The sequence below is a fragment of the Epinephelus moara genome, chromosome 22 (genome assembly GCF_006386435.1).
Source record: "Epinephelus moara isolate mb chromosome 22, YSFRI_EMoa_1.0, whole genome shotgun sequence".
Lineage (NCBI taxonomy): Eukaryota > Metazoa > Chordata > Actinopteri > Perciformes > Serranidae > Epinephelus > Epinephelus moara.
In genome coordinates this window covers 42,573,915-42,592,780 of record NC_065527.1, presented here as the reverse complement: position 1 = coordinate 42,592,780, position 18,866 = coordinate 42,573,915, and the positions used below count along the sequence as shown (strand labels likewise).

The window sequence follows — 18,866 nt, the reverse complement described above, 5'->3', positions numbered from 1 at the left end:
AAATATCAGACATTATGATTTAAGGGATTCTAGAGAAACTCTCCTTCAAATATATCATTATTGACTATATATTTCAAATTATTAAATATCTTTATTATAAAACCTCTTTGAAGTTACCTCCACTGTGCAAACTGGCTGCAAATGTAAAATATCAGCAGAAAATTAACAAAGTTCTAGTTTCAAGCTCTCTGCTTATTTCTCTGTGTAGTTGACATGTATCAAGTATATCAGTTTAACTATTTCTAATAGCTGTAGTCATGATGACAGTGTCATACAACTAACAAAAATCAGGATCATCCAAGTTCACTGGCTCATGCAGGTCAGGGCATTTTAGTTTTAGGATATAGTGCCATCTACTGAGCAACAGAGACTGCTGCAGATATTTTTGAATGAATAAATCTGAACAACAGACCAGACTGAATGAAAAGGGGTCCCCACTCTTAAAAAAACAAAAAGATCCCACCATGTCTAACTAATTTATCAGCTTTAGCGCCTTTATTTTTAAGTATTTTGGATCAGGTTAGCGCTTTTCTGGAGACTGGCAAGGAGACAAAAAAGTGCAAACATAATCAGTAAAACAGTTTGAGACTAAAGATACAAATAAATAAAAGTGAAATAATAAGTAAATTATAATAAAAAGTAGATAAAAGGCAATAACAACAGGTCAAGAGCAGGAAAGTAAAGAAGAGCGTGACGCTGTTTCCCTGCAGCCATCTGATGACGTGCAACAGGTGGAAAAGTTCAACATTCATTTGAATAAGAATGAACATGAAATTTGCATAAACGTTGCCTTGGGGGCTTTAACTGCTTATTTTTCAGTCATGTTGGAAGAGGACAATCATGTCTGAAAAACAATGTTTGCATATGATAGAAACAGTGAGGAAGTACTGTTGCGCTGCAGAGGAAGAGGGCTTTTTTTTTAAGTAGTTACCAAATAGTTGGGGGTATCAATGATTCAGGTCAAGTCAGTTTTATTTATATAGCCCAATGACACAAAATCACAAACTTGCCTCAAGCATATGACAGCACCTGTCCTCAGACCCACGCTTCCTCACAGAGGATGAAGATCCAGATCCAACATGAGGAATGAGTACAGGTGGATCACTGAGCAGGCCTATCAGGCCGAGGCCCAGCGGTTCAGGAGGCCCCTAAGCCAGAGTCTCTGCGTGAGGTTGCTGTTATTAACTCTGCATTTCTTGTTTCATAGTCAAAGGGTTTAGTCATTCATGTCAGTAACAGCACCCCAAATGTCCTCATCAAAAACTAAAGGAATAGCCAAAGCATTCACTTTGAAGATGTCGCAAGACAGAAACCATCATGATACATTTTAAGTGGGATTTTATCAGCTCAGTTTATCTATAGAGTGTCAGAGGGGCGGAGAATTCAGCAATATGGGCCCTTCAACTTTGTGGAAAGAAATCCAAAAGTGCAAAACGACAGCATTAGAAGCTCTGTGTAAGGGCCCATCAAATAACATGGGCCTGCAGACCAGTCCACAGCTGCATGGCCATAAAAGTGTGTATGTGCACTCTCAATCTTGTTGAGGAGGTACAGGTGAAGTCAGAATGTAGTTATTCTGCTTTTGGATGCAAGTCAGTGTACCTGCCCTTGCTGACGGTCCAGCAAAGAGAAGACAGAAAGAAAGAAGATGAGGGATCAACATGATGGAAGAGAGGCCAACATACAAACATTACATAGACAACCAAATATTATATCTTAGATAGTTTTGTGTGTATGTCGTTCTGTATCTATAAATCAACACCAGCACCCATACTAAAATTTCTGTCTGTGGTGGACATGTTTTGATCCTCAATGCAACATGCAACTGAAAGTGAGCACTTTGAGTCATTGTGGTTACTTTGCAGATTAAGATTTAACAACTTCTAATCAGTGTTTAAAATATGACACATCATTACAGATTTTTTAAAAGATTTTTCTTTTCTGCTTTTTTGCTTTATTTGACAGTCACAGAGAAGACAGGACAGGCAGGACAGAGAGAGGATGACATGCAGCAGTGGGGTACGGACTCAGCCTTAATGGTTCGCACTAAACCTGGTGAGCTACAGGGGAACCCTAAAATTGTTAAAGATTTAAATAAAATGTAATAACCAATTTAACTTTAAATTAGCTCTTAAATCACTTAAATCATAATAACACAATAGCTAATTTTATAAAATAATAATCCTCCAAAAGGGGGCTGTTCTACATAATAAATACTTTTTCTTTTGACACTTCTGAGCAGCTGTAGGTAATATTTTTATAACAACAATGTTTCAAATGACAATGTGAAAACAGTGTGACAGGGGTCACTCATAGTGATGAACCCACAGAGAATTATCACCCGAATCTACAGCTCCTCTCAGTGTTATGAACCTTTACAAAGTGTTACAGCTTATTATTTAGCTGTCCGGCTACAACTTTGCTTAGGTTCACTCTCACCACTCTCATGCAGCTGCAGCAGGCAGCTGTTTTATACACTGTAAGCTACCTGCTCAACACCAAACAGCAGACTGACACAGAAGAAACCAAAATCAGGGCTAACAAGAGAGGGAATGTTGGACTTTGGTGAATCTGAACTAACCCTTTAAAGCACCAAAGTCACACAATAACACAAACTACCTAACTGATGGAGGCAGCAGTAGACCAGCAGCACCCTTGTTCAGTGAGGTAGGTAGTTTCCCGTAGAAAGGGCTGTGGGTTTGGGAGGTACTGAGCATATGACTGGATAAATGAGACTTGGATTATACCGCACACCTTGTGTAAGAGTTCGTAAACGGATGGTTTGATGTAGTTTTGTCGCTGTTAAATTCGGTCACCTATGACTCCAGTTCATCAAGGATTCTTAATTCACTGTGGAGGCATGCAAGAAAAACAACGTTTTCTTCACAAATTTAAGGTAACACAGAGTAAATGGTATACAACTGGTCATTTGTAGGTGAAGGTAATGACATGTCAATGTTGTGTTGTGCCAGGCATTGATCCATTGCCTCCAAGTGGCAAAAAAAAAAAAAAGTTCAAGTACACTCCTGATGATACATCAGTACCTTTGAATGAGCTCCCGACTGTATCATTTGGTCCTCAGCAGTAAACTGAGTTTGCTCAGTTGCCATGAAATGTTCCCTGATTTATGAGCACCTTCAGGACCTTGACTTAAAAGTTTACCTTGACAGTTTGTTCTTTACCTTGGAAACAGCAGCTGACAGCACGATCCCCCCTCAAGGTCCACTTAGTCGCTTTTTCTGTAGCCTTTGACCATGTCAACCTCCGAAATGGTGGAATTTTAAAGTAATACCTTGCTGTTTACTGTAAATATTAATACAGAGTAAATAATCTATAGTATTCGTAAATAAATTAATTAGGGATGTAGTTTACTCATCCAACACCAGAAAAATATTACCATTTTTGCAAAACTACTCAGAGAATTATACAGACAGTGGCTATGAGTGACTGCACACTCATCTCAGTTTCATTATTCACTGCAGGTGCAGGCTGTTAAATCTACTGTACATCTACTCAACCTCAAAATGTTGGTAGGGATGGAGACGAGTAGGGTTGGACTCATCTGGTCCATGATCACTCACTCTCCATTTGTTCTTTTTTTAAAACACACACACTCTTGAATTAGAGAGTGTTAGAGTGTTGGGTCAGGTACAGTGCAGGGTCCCTGGAGCTGTTTAGCAGTTAAGTGGCCATAATGCATTTAGTGTAAAGTGACTGGGATTGGGGGGCTTAGCCACAGCTCTCCGCCTCATTCTTAGAAAGTGCTCAGAGGTGCTAATACCAGCCGGATTTATGGCACTCATTCACAAACCGCTCGACTTCTGCAGCAAAGAGTCACTCTCAGTCTCTTAGTCTACCTCTGTGGCCACTTCTATCTGTCTCTTCCTGTCACCAGCTTGATTCATGCCTCTCCCTTTGTCTTTCATAATTCTCTTCGCCGTCTGTCTAATGTCTACCTTTTACCACTCAAGTCTCCTTTCACACTCTCATCTCCAGTCTCATGCTAAAGCTCTTCTGAGTCTTCAGTCTCGGGTCTCTTTAATGTCTCTCGATGGCGCCTTACGAAACCAGCCGCCCCTCAAAGTTGCGCGCTAGCTGTACTCGCCCTACATTTCTGAACACACACTCGTCTATGGTGAATGAGCAGTCAGTTAGAGGGAGACAGAGACTGCAGTGCTTCACTATCAGGGGTGTGGGAGATGTCTGGAGATCCCACTCACTCTGCACTCACATGTGTCTGTGTGTGTCTGTGTGTGTGTTTGGTGCATTTTTCACAGATTTATGAGTCACAAGTTGTATATGTAACAGCCATGATGTATGTACAGTAATTACATGAATGCTGTGTGTGTATGTGTGTGGGTAGAGGGGTTGCCTGTGCATGAATATGCAAACTAAATTCTAATAATAATAAACCCGTACTGTAGTTTGTTGTATGTGCAACAGTGCATGTCTGTATGTTCCAACGAGGCTAGTCTGCACAATATACAAAGAAGTGTGTGTGTGTGTGTGTGTGTGTGTGTGTGTGATTGCACAGGGCTAGGCGCAGTGTGTGTGTGCGCTCCAGTACACGTACGTCTTATGTAACGCCTAGGCATGTTATAACTCCACTGCGCCTGCTGTGTGTGTGTAGGTGCTTGCTTGTATGCGTGCGCCCAGTTGTGTGTAAATGTGGCAAGTGTACCCGCTCGCCTGTGTGCATGTGTGTGTGTGTGTGTGTGTGTGTGTGTGTGTGTGTGTGCAGGCAGACTGCAATGCCGCAACCAGCCAGCTCTGTATCATCATTGACCAAACTCGCCATCTGTGCCTGTAAGCTATAGAAACAGCGAGTCACACTGCTACACAGCAATCCACACACCATTAGTGTCTTATGAAATCACAGCGGGACGCCACTGTGTTGCTTGTGTGTGTGCTGCGCATACACGTAAGTGTGTGTGTGTTTGTGTGCGCACTCATGCGTGTTTAACTGTATTTTTTTCCAGCCTGTTTGCATGTTGTCCTGTATTCATTAGTGTATTACAGCCTGTACCTACTCATACACATGCACAACTCCCTGCTCGCTCACATTGTGTTTGTGTGTGTGTGTGTGTGTGTGTGTGTGTGTGTTTGTTTGTGTGTATGTGCAGGGAGGCCCACGGTGTATATGGGTCACTCTCTTAGGAACCATAATCCTACGTTTGGACCAACTTTCTCACTGGGGTTTCACTCTTCCTGTTTGGCCAAGCTGATGGCAACAAGCATAATGACCTCACCGCAGCATTCGGTCATTGGCCTGCAGACCCCGGGCCTCTCGGCCAATCGCACGCTGCTCTGGTGACGTATAGGCTGCAGCGGCTGTTCTGATTGGTGGAGGGGCGGGACATAGGGATGCTGTGCTGTTTAGAGCACCTCTGATTAGCTGGGAGGGAGTGAGAGAGAGTGAGTTTGTGAGAGGGGATGGAGAGAAGGCATGAGAATTTGGGAGTTGGTGTTCTGTGTGGTTTGTCTGAAACTACACTCAACCTGTGGCTCACATGGATCATAATGGAGACACTGCATGCATACAGATACATTGGTAAATAGTTATAATTTGTAAAATTTGTTAAAGCTGTTATATGAGTGTAAGTTGAAGTTATAATGCACGAGGCAGCCTGAGAGATGAGCTATATTAAATTTGACAGTGTCATGTCAGTGTTTTTTTGTCGGCTGACATAAGTCCAGCCTGTTTGAATAAGACAGACAGTCCACCGTCTGTCTATTCATGTTTGTAGACAAATGAAGAGGGGATGAGAAGAAGAAGAAGAAGAAGAGAGAAAGATCTCAATCCCGTCCTGCGTGCCTGTGGAAGTCACAGACATGCCCACAGAGGAGCCCCATTGGCCGCCGCAGCCTCGCTCTCCCAACAGCTGTTCTGTGTTTTCCCACACTGTGATTGGCTGCGGCGCGCCGTCGCTCAATTTTACTTTGACGCGTGGCCCCGCCCCCGCTCCCCTTCCGCGGCATCCTATTGGCTACTGTACGCGTTCGTGCTCCGCGATTGGTCGCACGGGCTGGTTGTCAAGGCTTTGGGGCTTCATTCACCATTTTGCGACTGTAGTGTAGAATGTACAGGGCAGTAGTTTTTCCTCCTTTTAAGTTGCTTTGCCGGAGAAACATGAACGGCCGCTAATTGGCAGCTGCGGACGACCGGCCACCCTGCCCTATTTTACCCGGCGGACTCAACAGAGATTCACACAGGGGTACTATAATAGCTCTGGTGAGTATAAGCTGCCCACAAATCTTTCTCCTGCAGCACTGCAGTGGGGCTTGTTGTGCTTTTGCCGAGCTGCTAACGTTGTTCATGTTTACTGTGGCCATAAACAGTATTAGCAGTTGAGCTGATCAGCATATTTTCCGATATCTGGGTGGCCTACGGAGAGGAGTAGAGGGCGGATTGGGTGTCTTCTGCGAAAAAAAGGGAGCGGTGCGGATAGACATAGTGAGCTTGAAACTTTTCCACTAGAAATAAATTCAACGCCATAACTGCCGTTGGACTTCCTAGAACAACTGTTATTTTTTCCTGCGTTGTATCAAACCCTCGAAAACTCGCTTGTCATTCCCTCCTCCTCTCTCTCAACATATTTTCTTCCTCTTTCTTGAATCAACGTGGCTGTTTGAATTAATGTATTTCCGAGGGGCTCGAGGGGCCTTGTGCTTGGACTAGTTTGTGGCCACATATTGACACTTTCTCCTTCTTGTACCTCGGTTGCAATACTGCAAACGACGACGAGGGTGAATACAAAGTTATCGGGGCAGCTTTAGCTACGTTTTCTGACGACTGTCACTTTCGGATGGGCCAAACAAACCGACTTTGTCTGCTGTTTGTCGCTGTGTTGTGTGTGACTGTGGAGTGGATTGACAAAGTTAACGCGTTCATCTGTTTGGGACATTTCACAGTGTCATGCAGCACAGGGAATATGGGTCGTATTACATGGTATTAAGGGTTAATATGCCCGTTAAACCGGTTATTTCCCGGTGACAGGGAGTTGAGGATTTCCAAGCGGCCTTGTGTGTAGTTGAGGCCTGGTCGCTGCACGCCACGGCCTGCTGTGTTGTGGAGTAAAACTGGTAGTAATCGCGGTACTACGAGGGCTTGACACATACACGGTACTATCCAGCTAAACCAGAGGTGACGACATCACCTTCTGTAGTTTGCATTTTGTGCTTTGGGCCTTGTCTAGATAAATTAACAGCTGTTATCTGCTCTGGATTATGATTATGTCAATATATTTATACACCCCGGCCTGTTGTGAGTAAAGCACTGTAGTAATCCTGTTGTACACTTTTAGAAAGGGGTGTGTGCAGATGACAAAACTTTTAAATATAATGCAGTTTGGTGAGGGTCAAAAATATCTCATTAACAATGATTTGAAGGGACTGAAAGGTGTGAAAAGGTCACTGCTAGACTCTGTATGTGTGACAGTGAATTATAGCGGGTTTATGCCAAGGTTTGCCAACATTGTGGAGGGCATATGCAGTTTTATAATATATATCTAAACATATAACCACCTGGTTGAAAAAGTGATTAAATCGTGACCTTTACCTGGACAATTGCTTAGCTAAACTAAATTTTGCAACCAGAAAAGCAGCAGTTATATTATTGTCACCTTGTGTGACTTACATCAGCTTGATGCCGCTGTTTACAGTCATGTTTACCATGTATTTGTGGGAATGTATGAAAGCTTTTCTGCAAGTAAAATAAGACAGAACTTAATACCAGCACATGGTGTATACCTGATGAGCATACAGTGCTCAGCTTTGATCAGTGAGCATGAAATATAGGAGGCCTACTATAGCTTCCATATGGACTTCCTTGCTCCATATTTCACTGAGGGGAGTGTCAGTTGCGTCAGTTTGTCTTTAAGCTGTTATCATTAGGCCCATGACTCTGACACCAGCTGTTGTACACAGTGCACTACTGAGTAAACACACGTAGCATACCTCTATCGTGACCAAGTAAGGCCGGCTGCCAAATAATTTTATGGTGGCTGCTCTACGGCTGTCTGTCCTAAATAGGGATTTACATAGAGCACAGTGGTGGCTATTAGCGCTCTAGCTCTATCAACTATCAACTATCATCACATAGATGTTTGCTGTGTGTGTGTGGCCTTGAGACAGGCAGCACTCATCTCTGAAAATGGATTTCTCTGTAGCCCATATGATGTGGCAGATATTAAAAGGACCTGAATGAATGCAGGCCTTCACAGACAAACAGGAAGGCAGCAGAAGGGAAAAGAGACAGGCAGACAGAGAGAAAGAGACTGGTGGGAGGATGGATGTAAAACAGGGACAGACAGGCAGACATGGAAGTTAACAGACAGTCAAACAGTCACTGACAAGTAGACATGCCTAGTGGCGGATGATAGACATCAATCCAGAACATTTTGACAGTGAATTTCACAGTTGGAGTGAGGGATTTCTGAAAGACGACAGAGCATATAGGGGCTGTTTTTATTCTTTCCTCTTATACACTTGTTGTTAACGTCTTTCTGGCACTCGTAGCTCTGTGGAGACTTTTGTATTGGAAGAAATGAGGCAGAGCACACAGCAGCGAGGACCCGAGGCAAGTCCCGCGCGTATCAGCCACACAGCAAACAAACCAGTTAAATGACAACAGTCTCCCCGTTCAACAAGTCAGCAAAATCAATCTGTTTTACTTTCCGAACGGAGGCAGAACTGTGAATGAGTCCGGTGTGGAACAGGAGATATTCTGAATGACTCTGGCATGGCTAAGAGCGATACTGAATGACTCTGGTGTGGAATAACAATTATTCGGAACAACTCTGCTTTTCTGGATGGCTGCAGCACAAAATGAGGATAGAGACTAAGTGGAAGAAGAGGAGAGAAAAGGAGAGATGAGAGGTAGAAATCAATATCAGAGAGAGGAGAGAAGGCAGGCAGGCAGGGGATAAGAATGAAAGCGTAATAGTAGCAAAGAGTGAGAGAGAGAGAGGGAGGAATAAAGTAATGGGAAGTTAGGTAATGGTCTTCCACAGGAAATGGAGTTTGTAGGGGCGGATTGACTCTGCTTTGAAATACATAGATAAAGGTCGCCACAGAGAGAGAGAGAGAGAGAGAGAGAGAGAAAGGGAGGGTTTCAGTATGCGAGCAAAGAAGGAATTCCCCCGCCTCTACTGCCCCGGCCAAGAAGTAGTGTGTGTGAGAGAGAGTGTGTGCATGCAGAAAGGCTTGTCTGGGCAAATTGCAAAGTGCTCCTCACTATTTCCATACTGTGTTGTGAGCCTACATTGTGTTTACCCTACAATATGGCCTCCTGTTTTCAATATGTACCTGGTATGGATGCAGGCCTTGTGTAATGTGAGTAGAACCTGTTATGTAATGAATTCATGTGCAATGAATTTGTAGATGAGTCATTTTCATTACTACTCCCGTATGATGGTGCATCATTTAGCGGGGAATTTGTTTTTTAGAATTAACGTTTCACTGTTCATTACTCTTACTTTTTAGGGTCGCAAAGTGCGGCTTTTCTGTTTTTAAATTATTTTAAAATTTTTGATTAATTTTAAATTACTTTGATGTCAGTTCAGTGTTTTCATAGGTGTTTGATTTTTATTTGAACGGTCAATTTTCCTCTCACGGCCATGAAGTCAGTAGCTATCTTTCATTGGTGAATGGGCTTTGTGCATGTCTGAATGTGTTTGCCACATGAGTAACCCACACTCCCTCTTCCCTTTTTTTTCCAGAGTCTCTGGAATAAGGTGGGCAAGTGCCGAAGTCGCGCTACAAAGACAAGACAGGATGAGAGAGAGAGGCCCTGGCAGAGGAGGAAACTAAAGAGAATAGGAAGGAGGGAGAAACAAGGCAGAGCAAGATTGGAACGCCAAAGAGTATCTCTGGGATAAATAAATAAAAAGACTTGTTTGGAGAAAAGGCAAGCTAGATGAAAAGATGAAGCCGATTAAAAAGCAGAGCCGGCGCTCTCCTCCCTCCACCCGGGCCAAAGGGGGGAAGCGTCGCGGAGCAGGGGATGCCCCTGAAGGAGGGGAGAAGAGAGACTCAGATGAAAACAGAGACAGAAGCAGATCCCCACAAAACCGAACACCCTCCTCTTCATTTTCTTCTAATTCACACTCAGAGTCCTCGCAGACAGATCCAATCAGAGCACGGGACACTTCAGAGGGGGAGGGACTTCACAGAGAAGGACTGTCAGAGACGACACTTGTGATGGATTCTGGAAAATTTCTGACATCTTCGGATGATAGATCAGGGAGGGCAGCTGTGAGCGGCAGCAGTCACAGTGACAGTGGTGGTAGCAGTTGCAGTAACAGCAGTACACCAAGCGCCAACAACAGCCCAAACCCTGCCTCAAGCCGAAAAACAGCCACCTTCAAAGCCCGTGTTCCCAAGAAGAAGTACACCTCTGAACACTGCTTGTCTGCTACTGGTAACCATAGCAACCCCTCATCCAGCACACCCCCTCCTCTTCCTCTTAGTGGTGGGGTCATTAACCACGGGTCAGCAGGTTCGGGAAGCGACATCAGTGTCTTGCACTCAGATAGCAACAATCAGAGCAGGAGCCTGATGGATGACTTCCACAGCAGGACCACTGGCAGGGAGGGGCCTCAGGACGGCTCCCCAGGACCCCCTACCCTGTCTCTAGGAGGAGACAGGGAAAGGCCTGGAGGAGGTGAAGAGGTGAGAGATCAAGACCGAGTTTTACCTAGCCCCCTGCCCCGCTGCTCCTCAACAGACACCGCTAGTGAGCACTCAGCTGACCTGGAGGTAGTCGGCGACTCACACGCCCTCACACAGATGTCTACACACGCACCACCCAGTCTCCCTGATGCGCTGTCTGACGCCCTCGCCAAAGGGCTGAAGAATCAGCGTGTCCTTGCCCGCCAGCGCAGGAGAAGAAGTGACGAGGAAGGCGGAGGTGAAAGGAGGGAAGAAGGGGGGTGTTCTGACTTGGTGTTCCGGGCTGGGGTGGTCCGTAAGGTCAGCGGGGAATATGGAAGCCTGGAGGTGCAATTGAACGGTGAGAAGACACTGTGCCGTTATCCGTATCGACATGACAGCCCCCCAGGGGTGGTGGACATTATTCTAGATGCCCCGCCGCCTGGTGTCCATCCAATACCTGTTGGCACTCGTGCCTGCGTGCCATTTGGCAATGAAGAGGGAGGTGAAGGTCAGTGGCAGTGGTACAGAGAAGGTGTGGTGACTCAAGTGGACACACACCCTGCAGTGGCCAACCGCTACCGTGTCCTGCTGTCTGAGGAAAGACCTCACTCTGTGGACGAGGAAGAGGATGGCAGAGGGACAGCTGGTGGTACCCAGGCAGTGTGGGTCTCACGACAAACACTCCGGCTTCTGGTGCCACCTTGGGACCTGGATCTACCGTCTGGAGGAGGGCGAGATGGAGAAGAGGGGGGCAGAGAGAAGGAAAGGGAGCGGGAGGACAGGGAGGAAATAGATGTGGAGCAGGAGGTGTGTCGTTTGAGCCGGGGGATGACACCCGGCGTGGGGTCAGTGATGGGGAGAGGAATCCCCTACCCAGGCATGGTGCCTGTTTCCTCCACATCGGGCCACAACATTACCTCCCCAGTAACCCCAGCGTCAGTCCTCAGCCTGGCTCCAGGCCGAGAGTGGGAAATTGAGAAAGACTTAGAGAGGGAGAGGGACCTCCAGAGAATACAGGAAAGAGATAGGGAAAGAGAGCGAGAAAGGGAGAACAGTGCAAAGCAACAGCACCAACAACAGCAGCAACACCACCCATACATGCCACTCACCCCCGAAGAAGACATGGAGGTATCCCACTTTAACATGCTCCCAATGGGGGCGATCATACCTGGGGCCAAACCAATGGCAATCCCCCAACACCGCCACATTGTCTCTAAGCCCCCGCCTGGCTACCTCAATCCCCACCTGTCTGTGGTGCGGGGCATCGGGATTCCCCCTGCCCACCTGGCCTTGAACCCCCACCCCCCTCCTTCACCTGTCTTATTAGGCCTTGACCCAGCAGTTGCAGCAGCTGGTGCTGTCATTACCACCCCTCAGCTCCCTCCCCTTCCTCCCATCTCCTCTTCCACTGCATCCTCCTCTAGAGTAGAGAAGGTCTCAGGAGGAGGTTCTTCCAGTGGAGGAGCAGGTGGTGGCGGTGGATCCGGATCAGGTTCAACCTCCTCTTCCTCCTCGCGTTCCCGCACCCCACTGACAGCTGCCCAGCAAAAGTACAAGAAGGGAGATGTGGTGTGTACGCCAACAGGCATCCGTAAGAAGTTCAATGGGAAGCAGTGGAGGAGGCTGTGCTCCAGGGAGGGCTGCTCTAAAGAGTCCCAGCGCCGAGGATACTGCTCCAGACACCTCTCAATGAGGACCAAGGAGATGGAAGCCAGTGGAGGCAGTCGGGAACGAGGGGGAGCTAGCAGCACAGGGACCCTGACGCCATCTGACCTCCGACTGAGCGGAGGTAGAGCTAGCTCAGAGTTTGACTGGGATGAGACGTCACGTGAAAGCAGCGAGGCCAGCAGCCGTGGAGGAGACTCCCGCCCCCGTCTGGTCCTTCCCTCTCTGCTCCCCCAGGACCTCTCTCGTTTCGACTTTGATGAGTGTGAGGCAGCGACCATGCTGGTCTCCCTGGGTGGCTCCCGCTCAGGCACGCCCTCGTACTCCCCTATCTCCAACCAGTCGCCCTTCTCCCCTACCCCATCACCCTCACCCTCTCCGCTCTTCGGCTTTCGTCCTGCCAATTTCAGCCCCATCACTGCTCCTGCCTCACTTACTCCACGCCGCCATCGCCAACTTAGCGGCACTAAGATGGGTACGCCAGGTGTTGAACGGGAGCGCCACCTGTCTGGGATTGTACCCACTTTTCAGACCAATCTCACTTTCACAGTCCCCATGAGCCCCAGCAAGAGGAAGCTCGACTCCCACCCACCCCCTCCTCTGCCCGCGATCCAGGACTACCAGAACAAACCTGAGCAACAGCAACTGGTGGGTATGGGTGGAGGGGTGGTGGGAGACCCGGCCCTTGGCCATAGCCCCGCCGCCTTCAGAGTCCTCTCCCCCCAGAGTCAGCCCACAACCCCCTCCTCACTCTCCTTCCCCCGGCCTCGTAGCGCCACCAGCAGGCCACCATCCTCCACTGCCTCCACGCCTCCACCCATGCTTGTGTCTCCCACTCCTCCCTCCCCACTGCCGCAGGAACCCTCTCCACGCCGCATTGTGCCCCTCCGTGATTCCCCAGTCATTGTTCGCAACCCAGATGTTCCCCTGGCCAAGTTCTCTGACGGCCCGTTAGGGAGGAGAGAGAGGAGCAGGTCCAGAGAGCACAGCCAGCCCCAACACACAGGTCCCCCAGGCCTGCAGGTCCCCGTCCCCATCAACGGGGCAACCACCAACGGTGCAGTTCTCCTGCGCAACCCCACATCCACACTTGTCCTGGTCACCTCCAGCTCGGTAAGAAAGTCACTATGTTTTTGTTTTGTTTGTGTGCAATATGATCATGTACACTATAGAGCTGGGCCATGTGGACACAGTCTCATCACAATATGTGTAATCTCATTATGCGATAGCAATATTATATCATAGCTACCTTGTTATAGCAATGGTACAGCAGTATAGTGTCTTTATCAGCTCATGGTGTATATTGTCATATCACCCATAACAAGTACTGTTTGTATTAAGTGCTTTCTTAAGCCACAGGCCCTAAAAAAGATTAAATAGTATATACATATATTAAGTGATGATAATTTGGGAAGAAAGTTCATCAAATGTTTTTTGTTTCTGTTGGTCAAAAGTTGATCTTGCAAAAGTATTTGTCTACACTGATTCAGAACGCCATTTTGACATAGTAACCTGGGAGTTATATAATATCTTTAATTTTGTCAGTGACTGAGAAACTCCACCTTGAATCAAAAGAATACTTCTCTGAAAACCATATTTTTAGTATCAGCTGAACTGCAATAAACCTTAAAGATGGCCCTCAAAAGTTTGTAGCTTGGTCCTAGGCAGCTCGGCTTCTTAGCAGAGTCCAATGTGGATTAAGAGTCTTCAAACTGAAGGCACTGAATGCAATAGAATGACATGGAAGTGGTGTCATTTGCTATGTTGTGAAGACTTTCGAGTGTCTGGAACAAATAAATTTACAGTGAAGAAGTGGAATATGCTGCAGGAGCTGCTGTCTTTAAGTATTTATTTCTCAGAAGATATATTTTTAATTGAGTATTATTTTGAAAGAATTGAGGATTGCTGGATTTATGATAGAGTGTCATCATCTGATAAAAAGTAAGTTGCTAGGGTACTTTTGTGTTACCCCCTGTAGTTTCAGCCAGGAGATGTGTTCAAGGAGGGACTTCACTACCATCATATGTGTCTAATTAAAAAAAATAAACTCACAAAAGGAAAGGAACTAGTCTTATACCTGTTTTCCTTATTAAACAGAAAAATACAACAATCCAAGTTTCTCTCTTTCACAGAGCTAAGACTGTCTTTAGCTTAATTGTCTTTTTAACCCATCGTTAAACACACTTCATTCAAACTCAACAGAAACAAAATAAAACTTGCCAGAACCATTTTGGTTAGTCTTTTTGGTCATCTAGATAGTTAGTCCACTGATCCAACAATCACCAACTCTGGTTTGGTTAAAATAAACCCTTAATTCACCGAGTTAGATATGAAAATGTGCTGATCCCCACACTGTTAATCCCCGGGGTCTCTCTCTGCCTGTTTTAAAAATAAGAGACTGCTTATTTAAAAATGTTACTAAATTACAGTTGGCTAAAATGGAGGTCTCAAACTAGTGATCAGACAAACTTTACAGCCCGACTGACGTGTGTTGTCACATAACAACAAACAACAATTGCCATTTTCCGGTCAAATGGCTACAGCGAACAGTTCAAAGTCTTTTTACTAGTTCTACGTCTTTGATACTACTACTGATACTCCTACATTATGAGTCAGTTCTCTACAATTACTAAAAAAAAATATTTTTTTATGTCTCCTCCCAGTCCCTGACTCCAGCCACAGTGGGCCACGCTGCCCTGTCCAGCCCCTCCACCCCCGGGTCAATGTCCACTTCATCAGGCTCCCTCCTGTCCTCCTCTGGTTCTGGAGGCAGGGAGCGGGAGAGGAAACCTGAAGGACACCAGGACGCCTCTGGAGGGGGGCTGCCACAGCCAGTAGCCTGTCACCCAACACCGACCGCCCTGCTGCCGCTCATACTGCCAGCTGAGTCTCCACACCCTGCTCCACGCAAGCAAATCATCATGGGAAGGCCGGGGACTGGTGAGTAAAGACTTGGAAATGGAATGAGAGATCATCACAGCTCTGTGGCTTTGACCTTTGTTCATGTCAGACACCAAGTCTGCTGAGCTACACTTCTGCAATACTGCAATACTGTAAAGTAGGAAGGGATGTGCAGGCTGTAGCTTGTATACTCCAGCCCAGCTATTCTCGCTTTCATTATCTCTCTAGAGTTACAGGAGTGTCATCAGAGTGCTATGGCTATGACTCATATACACTTTACTATTGTTTGCTTGCAGTGTAAGAAAGTAACCACATTCACAGGATGGTTTTTTTTTGCCCCCTTGATTTGCCTTTTAGTGCAGTTGACCTTTTCTGGGAGCATTTTTACTGGGTTATAAAGTCATATTTATTAGGCATGTATGTGGCAAATACCCAATTTTCACAATAGTTTGTTTTATTTTAAATTATAATTTACCATGATGGACAAATTCAACAAAGCAAGAGTATCAGAAATGCTGCTTTAGACTGCTGTTGCTCTCTAAGAAATGCTCTTTTATTGCTGGTAGCATACAGTTAACTACAGTTAACTGTCAATGGCTCCCTTCAAATCAGTGACAGCAGACACAGGGAAACTAAATGCATTTATGCACATTTTACTGGTGATAAAAAAAGATAAATCACAAGTAAATAGATTTTAAGTTGTTGGCATTTTATGAACTTTAATTTTGGAGTTTAAGTAAAGATGCTCTGTAACAAAAGATGATGCATTATAAGCTGCGGCACAGATATGAAACACTTCCTAAGTGGGCATGGTTGTTTTTCCCCCGCATCCCCACACTTGGTTTTGAAGTAAACGTTGTGTAGATGGATAAAAGCAGACTCCAAAAAAATACAACACCATAACAATACAAACTTAATGTTTGCTTCTTATTTTGCTACTCATTTTATATCTGCCAGCGTGAAATCTGATATTCTGATATCAACCCAGTACAAGATCACGTGAGTTGGTCCAAGATCACGCAAGAGTGTGTTGTTGAGACAGAGACAGGTCTCAAACAAAGTTAATTTTCTCCTCATTTGTCCATCTGAAAAATGCCATTTTGGAATTCAGAATGTTCGAAAGACCTGTGTCTTGTGGAAAATGGGTCCAGTATTTACTTGGGTGGCTATAGTGCGGAAGAATCAGTCATATTCTGTGTTCACGTTCACTTCACTCGTTGGTCTTTGACAGATGACGTAAAACTTGCTCTAACCGTTCATTATGGTTTTAATAGCCATTTTTCAGGTATTCTGCATTTTCTTTGCATTTGCTTTTATGTTTAAAGCATATAGCGTTAAATAACTTCATTATTAGATTTCTTTCTGCTCCTTTTTGAACATTTGGTGATTTTTTATTTCACGACTAAATTGCAACAACAATGTAAATGACAAAATATTAACCACAAAAAATGGTGAAATTTCTGTTCATTATGCAGTGACGAGTAAAGACAAGACAAAAAAGTTGGCTCTGTTCAATGGTCTCGAGTGATCTAGTCTAAGTTAGATCACAGAAGCCATCTGTTTCTTTTTCAAACTTTTTGCTTTTAGGTCGTGTGGATCAGTGTTAGAAGAAAACAGTCTAGTCAAATAACAGTCCCTGGTGTCCTCGTTGAGTTTGTCTTAGTATTGAATTCTCTCAGTTTGCTTTTGTTCCTTTAGTCTGATGATGTCATGGGTTGGATACAACTTAGCTTTGTCATGTTCTGCTTAACTGTAGCTTTATCTCCAAAATGGTGACTCAATCAGGACTTGCTGTTAGTTTCTTAAAGGGGTGGGTCAGTGGCAAAACCTACGTGACATGGATACAGGAAATGACTCTTTAGTGCGCCGTCTCCTTTCGGAAACATCTCTGGCTTCAGTTCTGCATGTAGATTTTGGTGTTCTACAGTTTTAGAGTATGTTTAATTTCCTCATTATGTTCTTAAATCATACCATCAGCTAACTCTCTAACACACCAGTTGTTCTCTAAATGCCAGAAATATCACCGTGTTGTTTGAGGGAGGATGAAAAAGGCTGAATCACCCTTTTTAGCATTTTGTGCACCCTCTTTCAAAGTATGCATTTGGGCAAAAATCAGTCCGCTCTGTGTGCTCTCTGTTGGATGTAAGAAAATTGGCCACTGAGAAATAGAGGTGTTTGGGTTAATCATATACTGTGTGCTTGTTTCCATGCCAACCTTGCGATATTACAGCCCAAACTCAGAAATGTTACTTTGAATATAGGAATGAGGAAGATAGTTTCCATTTTGAAATGCACGGTGTCATTTTAGCACAACACTTTTCTAAATCTGAAAATCGAAAGTGGCATAAATGTGCAGGCATTTAGTGCACAGGGATATTGGCAATTTATAGGTCTTTCAGTTTCAGTGTTCACGCTGGTATTTGATAAAACAAAAGGTTGTATTTTAAGTCAGTACAGTGCAGATGTTCGTTCAGGAAATGTAGCGTGGTTGCAGCTAGAGAGGACCTGTGTGAAAAGTAGTAATAGCATGAGGATCTCTGACTTCTAAATTTGAATATTCAGTGTTTCCTCACCCTTTTCTGATTAAATGATAATTTCTTGACTTTATTCAGACGACTTCAGAGTGAAACCTTTTTCCTCTGAGGTGTCAGGATCAGAAAAGGTTTGATATATCATTAGCACAGGCAGCCACCCAGACCTGCTGCTCACTGTGTGTAATTTGTGACTCAGTAATGTGTGTAGTGTCAGAGTTATTGAGTGTGCGTGTGCAGGGGGTGTCACCTTTTTCATATCTGTGTGTGTGGGTGTGTGTCGGTGTTTCACTGAAACTTTAAAAGGGCAAGAATATTGACATGTCTAGACATGCAAGACTGAGAGCAGAGTGCAGAGAGCAGCAAGGACATTCACACCTCCTCCTGCACTACACACACACACACACACACACACACACACAAAGAGACACAAACACACACACACACACACACACACACACATAAAGAGACACACACACACTCATCTCGCTGTTCCAGACAATCAACAACCTCAGACAGGGCATCAAGGGCAGGTCCAGTGTGATGTGAATGTGTTTCATCACTCTCAGCAGAAAAAGGAGTAATCATATTGCCGGCGTGTTGTCATGGATACACGGTTTCCACCAGTAGAATTAGCGCAGTAAAGCGTTGAGGCCTGAGCTGATTACCGGAGTGCACTTTTATTCCTCTCTCTCCCTCTCTCACATCCCTCGCACTGCTTCTAACAGCCACCTGCCTCTGTAGCGTTACGTTTCCTCCGCCATACATTTTTAAAAACACCTAGAGCCACAGCGAGCGCAGAAACAAACACAGGCAGAAGGCAGTGGAGGCCCCCACGGCTGAGATCTCTCTCCTAAATATAGCCCAGCTCGAGTGCAGCTGCATTAGCATCACAAGTTTCATTACTGCTCGCTTTGAGTACGTCTGCAGCCTTCAGTGAAGGAGAGATAAGAGTAGCTGAAGTCCCATCTTGTTACACAGCTCAGGAACTGTATTACTGCTTTTGGACCCACAGGAGAAATTATTTGAAAAATTCTCCAAGTGGTGGTAATGTGTAGTCAAAGGACAGGTGGATATCTGCAGATGAGACGCATAATTTCTCCACCTTAAAGCCTG

At 45.2% G+C, this 18,866-nt stretch overlaps 1 protein-coding gene across 6 annotated transcripts in view; it reads left to right on the top strand.

Annotated features, from left to right (window-relative positions):
* The first annotated feature begins 5,449 nt into the window (after positions 1-5,449).
* cica (capicua transcriptional repressor a) overlaps positions 5,450-18,866 on the top strand; it is a 51,921-nt gene continuing 38,504 nt past the window's right edge. For 5 of the 6 annotated variants that reach the window (XM_050033847.1, XM_050033846.1, XM_050033845.1 and 2 more), the window contains exons 1-3: positions 6,071-6,232; positions 9,720-13,431; positions 14,982-15,258. In XM_050033847.1, the coding sequence (XP_049889804.1) occupies positions 9,925-13,431; positions 14,982-15,258 (3,784 nt within the window). In that variant the 5' untranslated portion in view covers positions 6,071-6,232; positions 9,720-9,924. Of the gene's footprint in view, positions 5,552-6,070; positions 6,233-9,719; positions 13,432-14,981; positions 15,259-18,866 lie in introns of those variants that run through there. The other variant, XM_050033844.1, reaches the window with a different exon arrangement.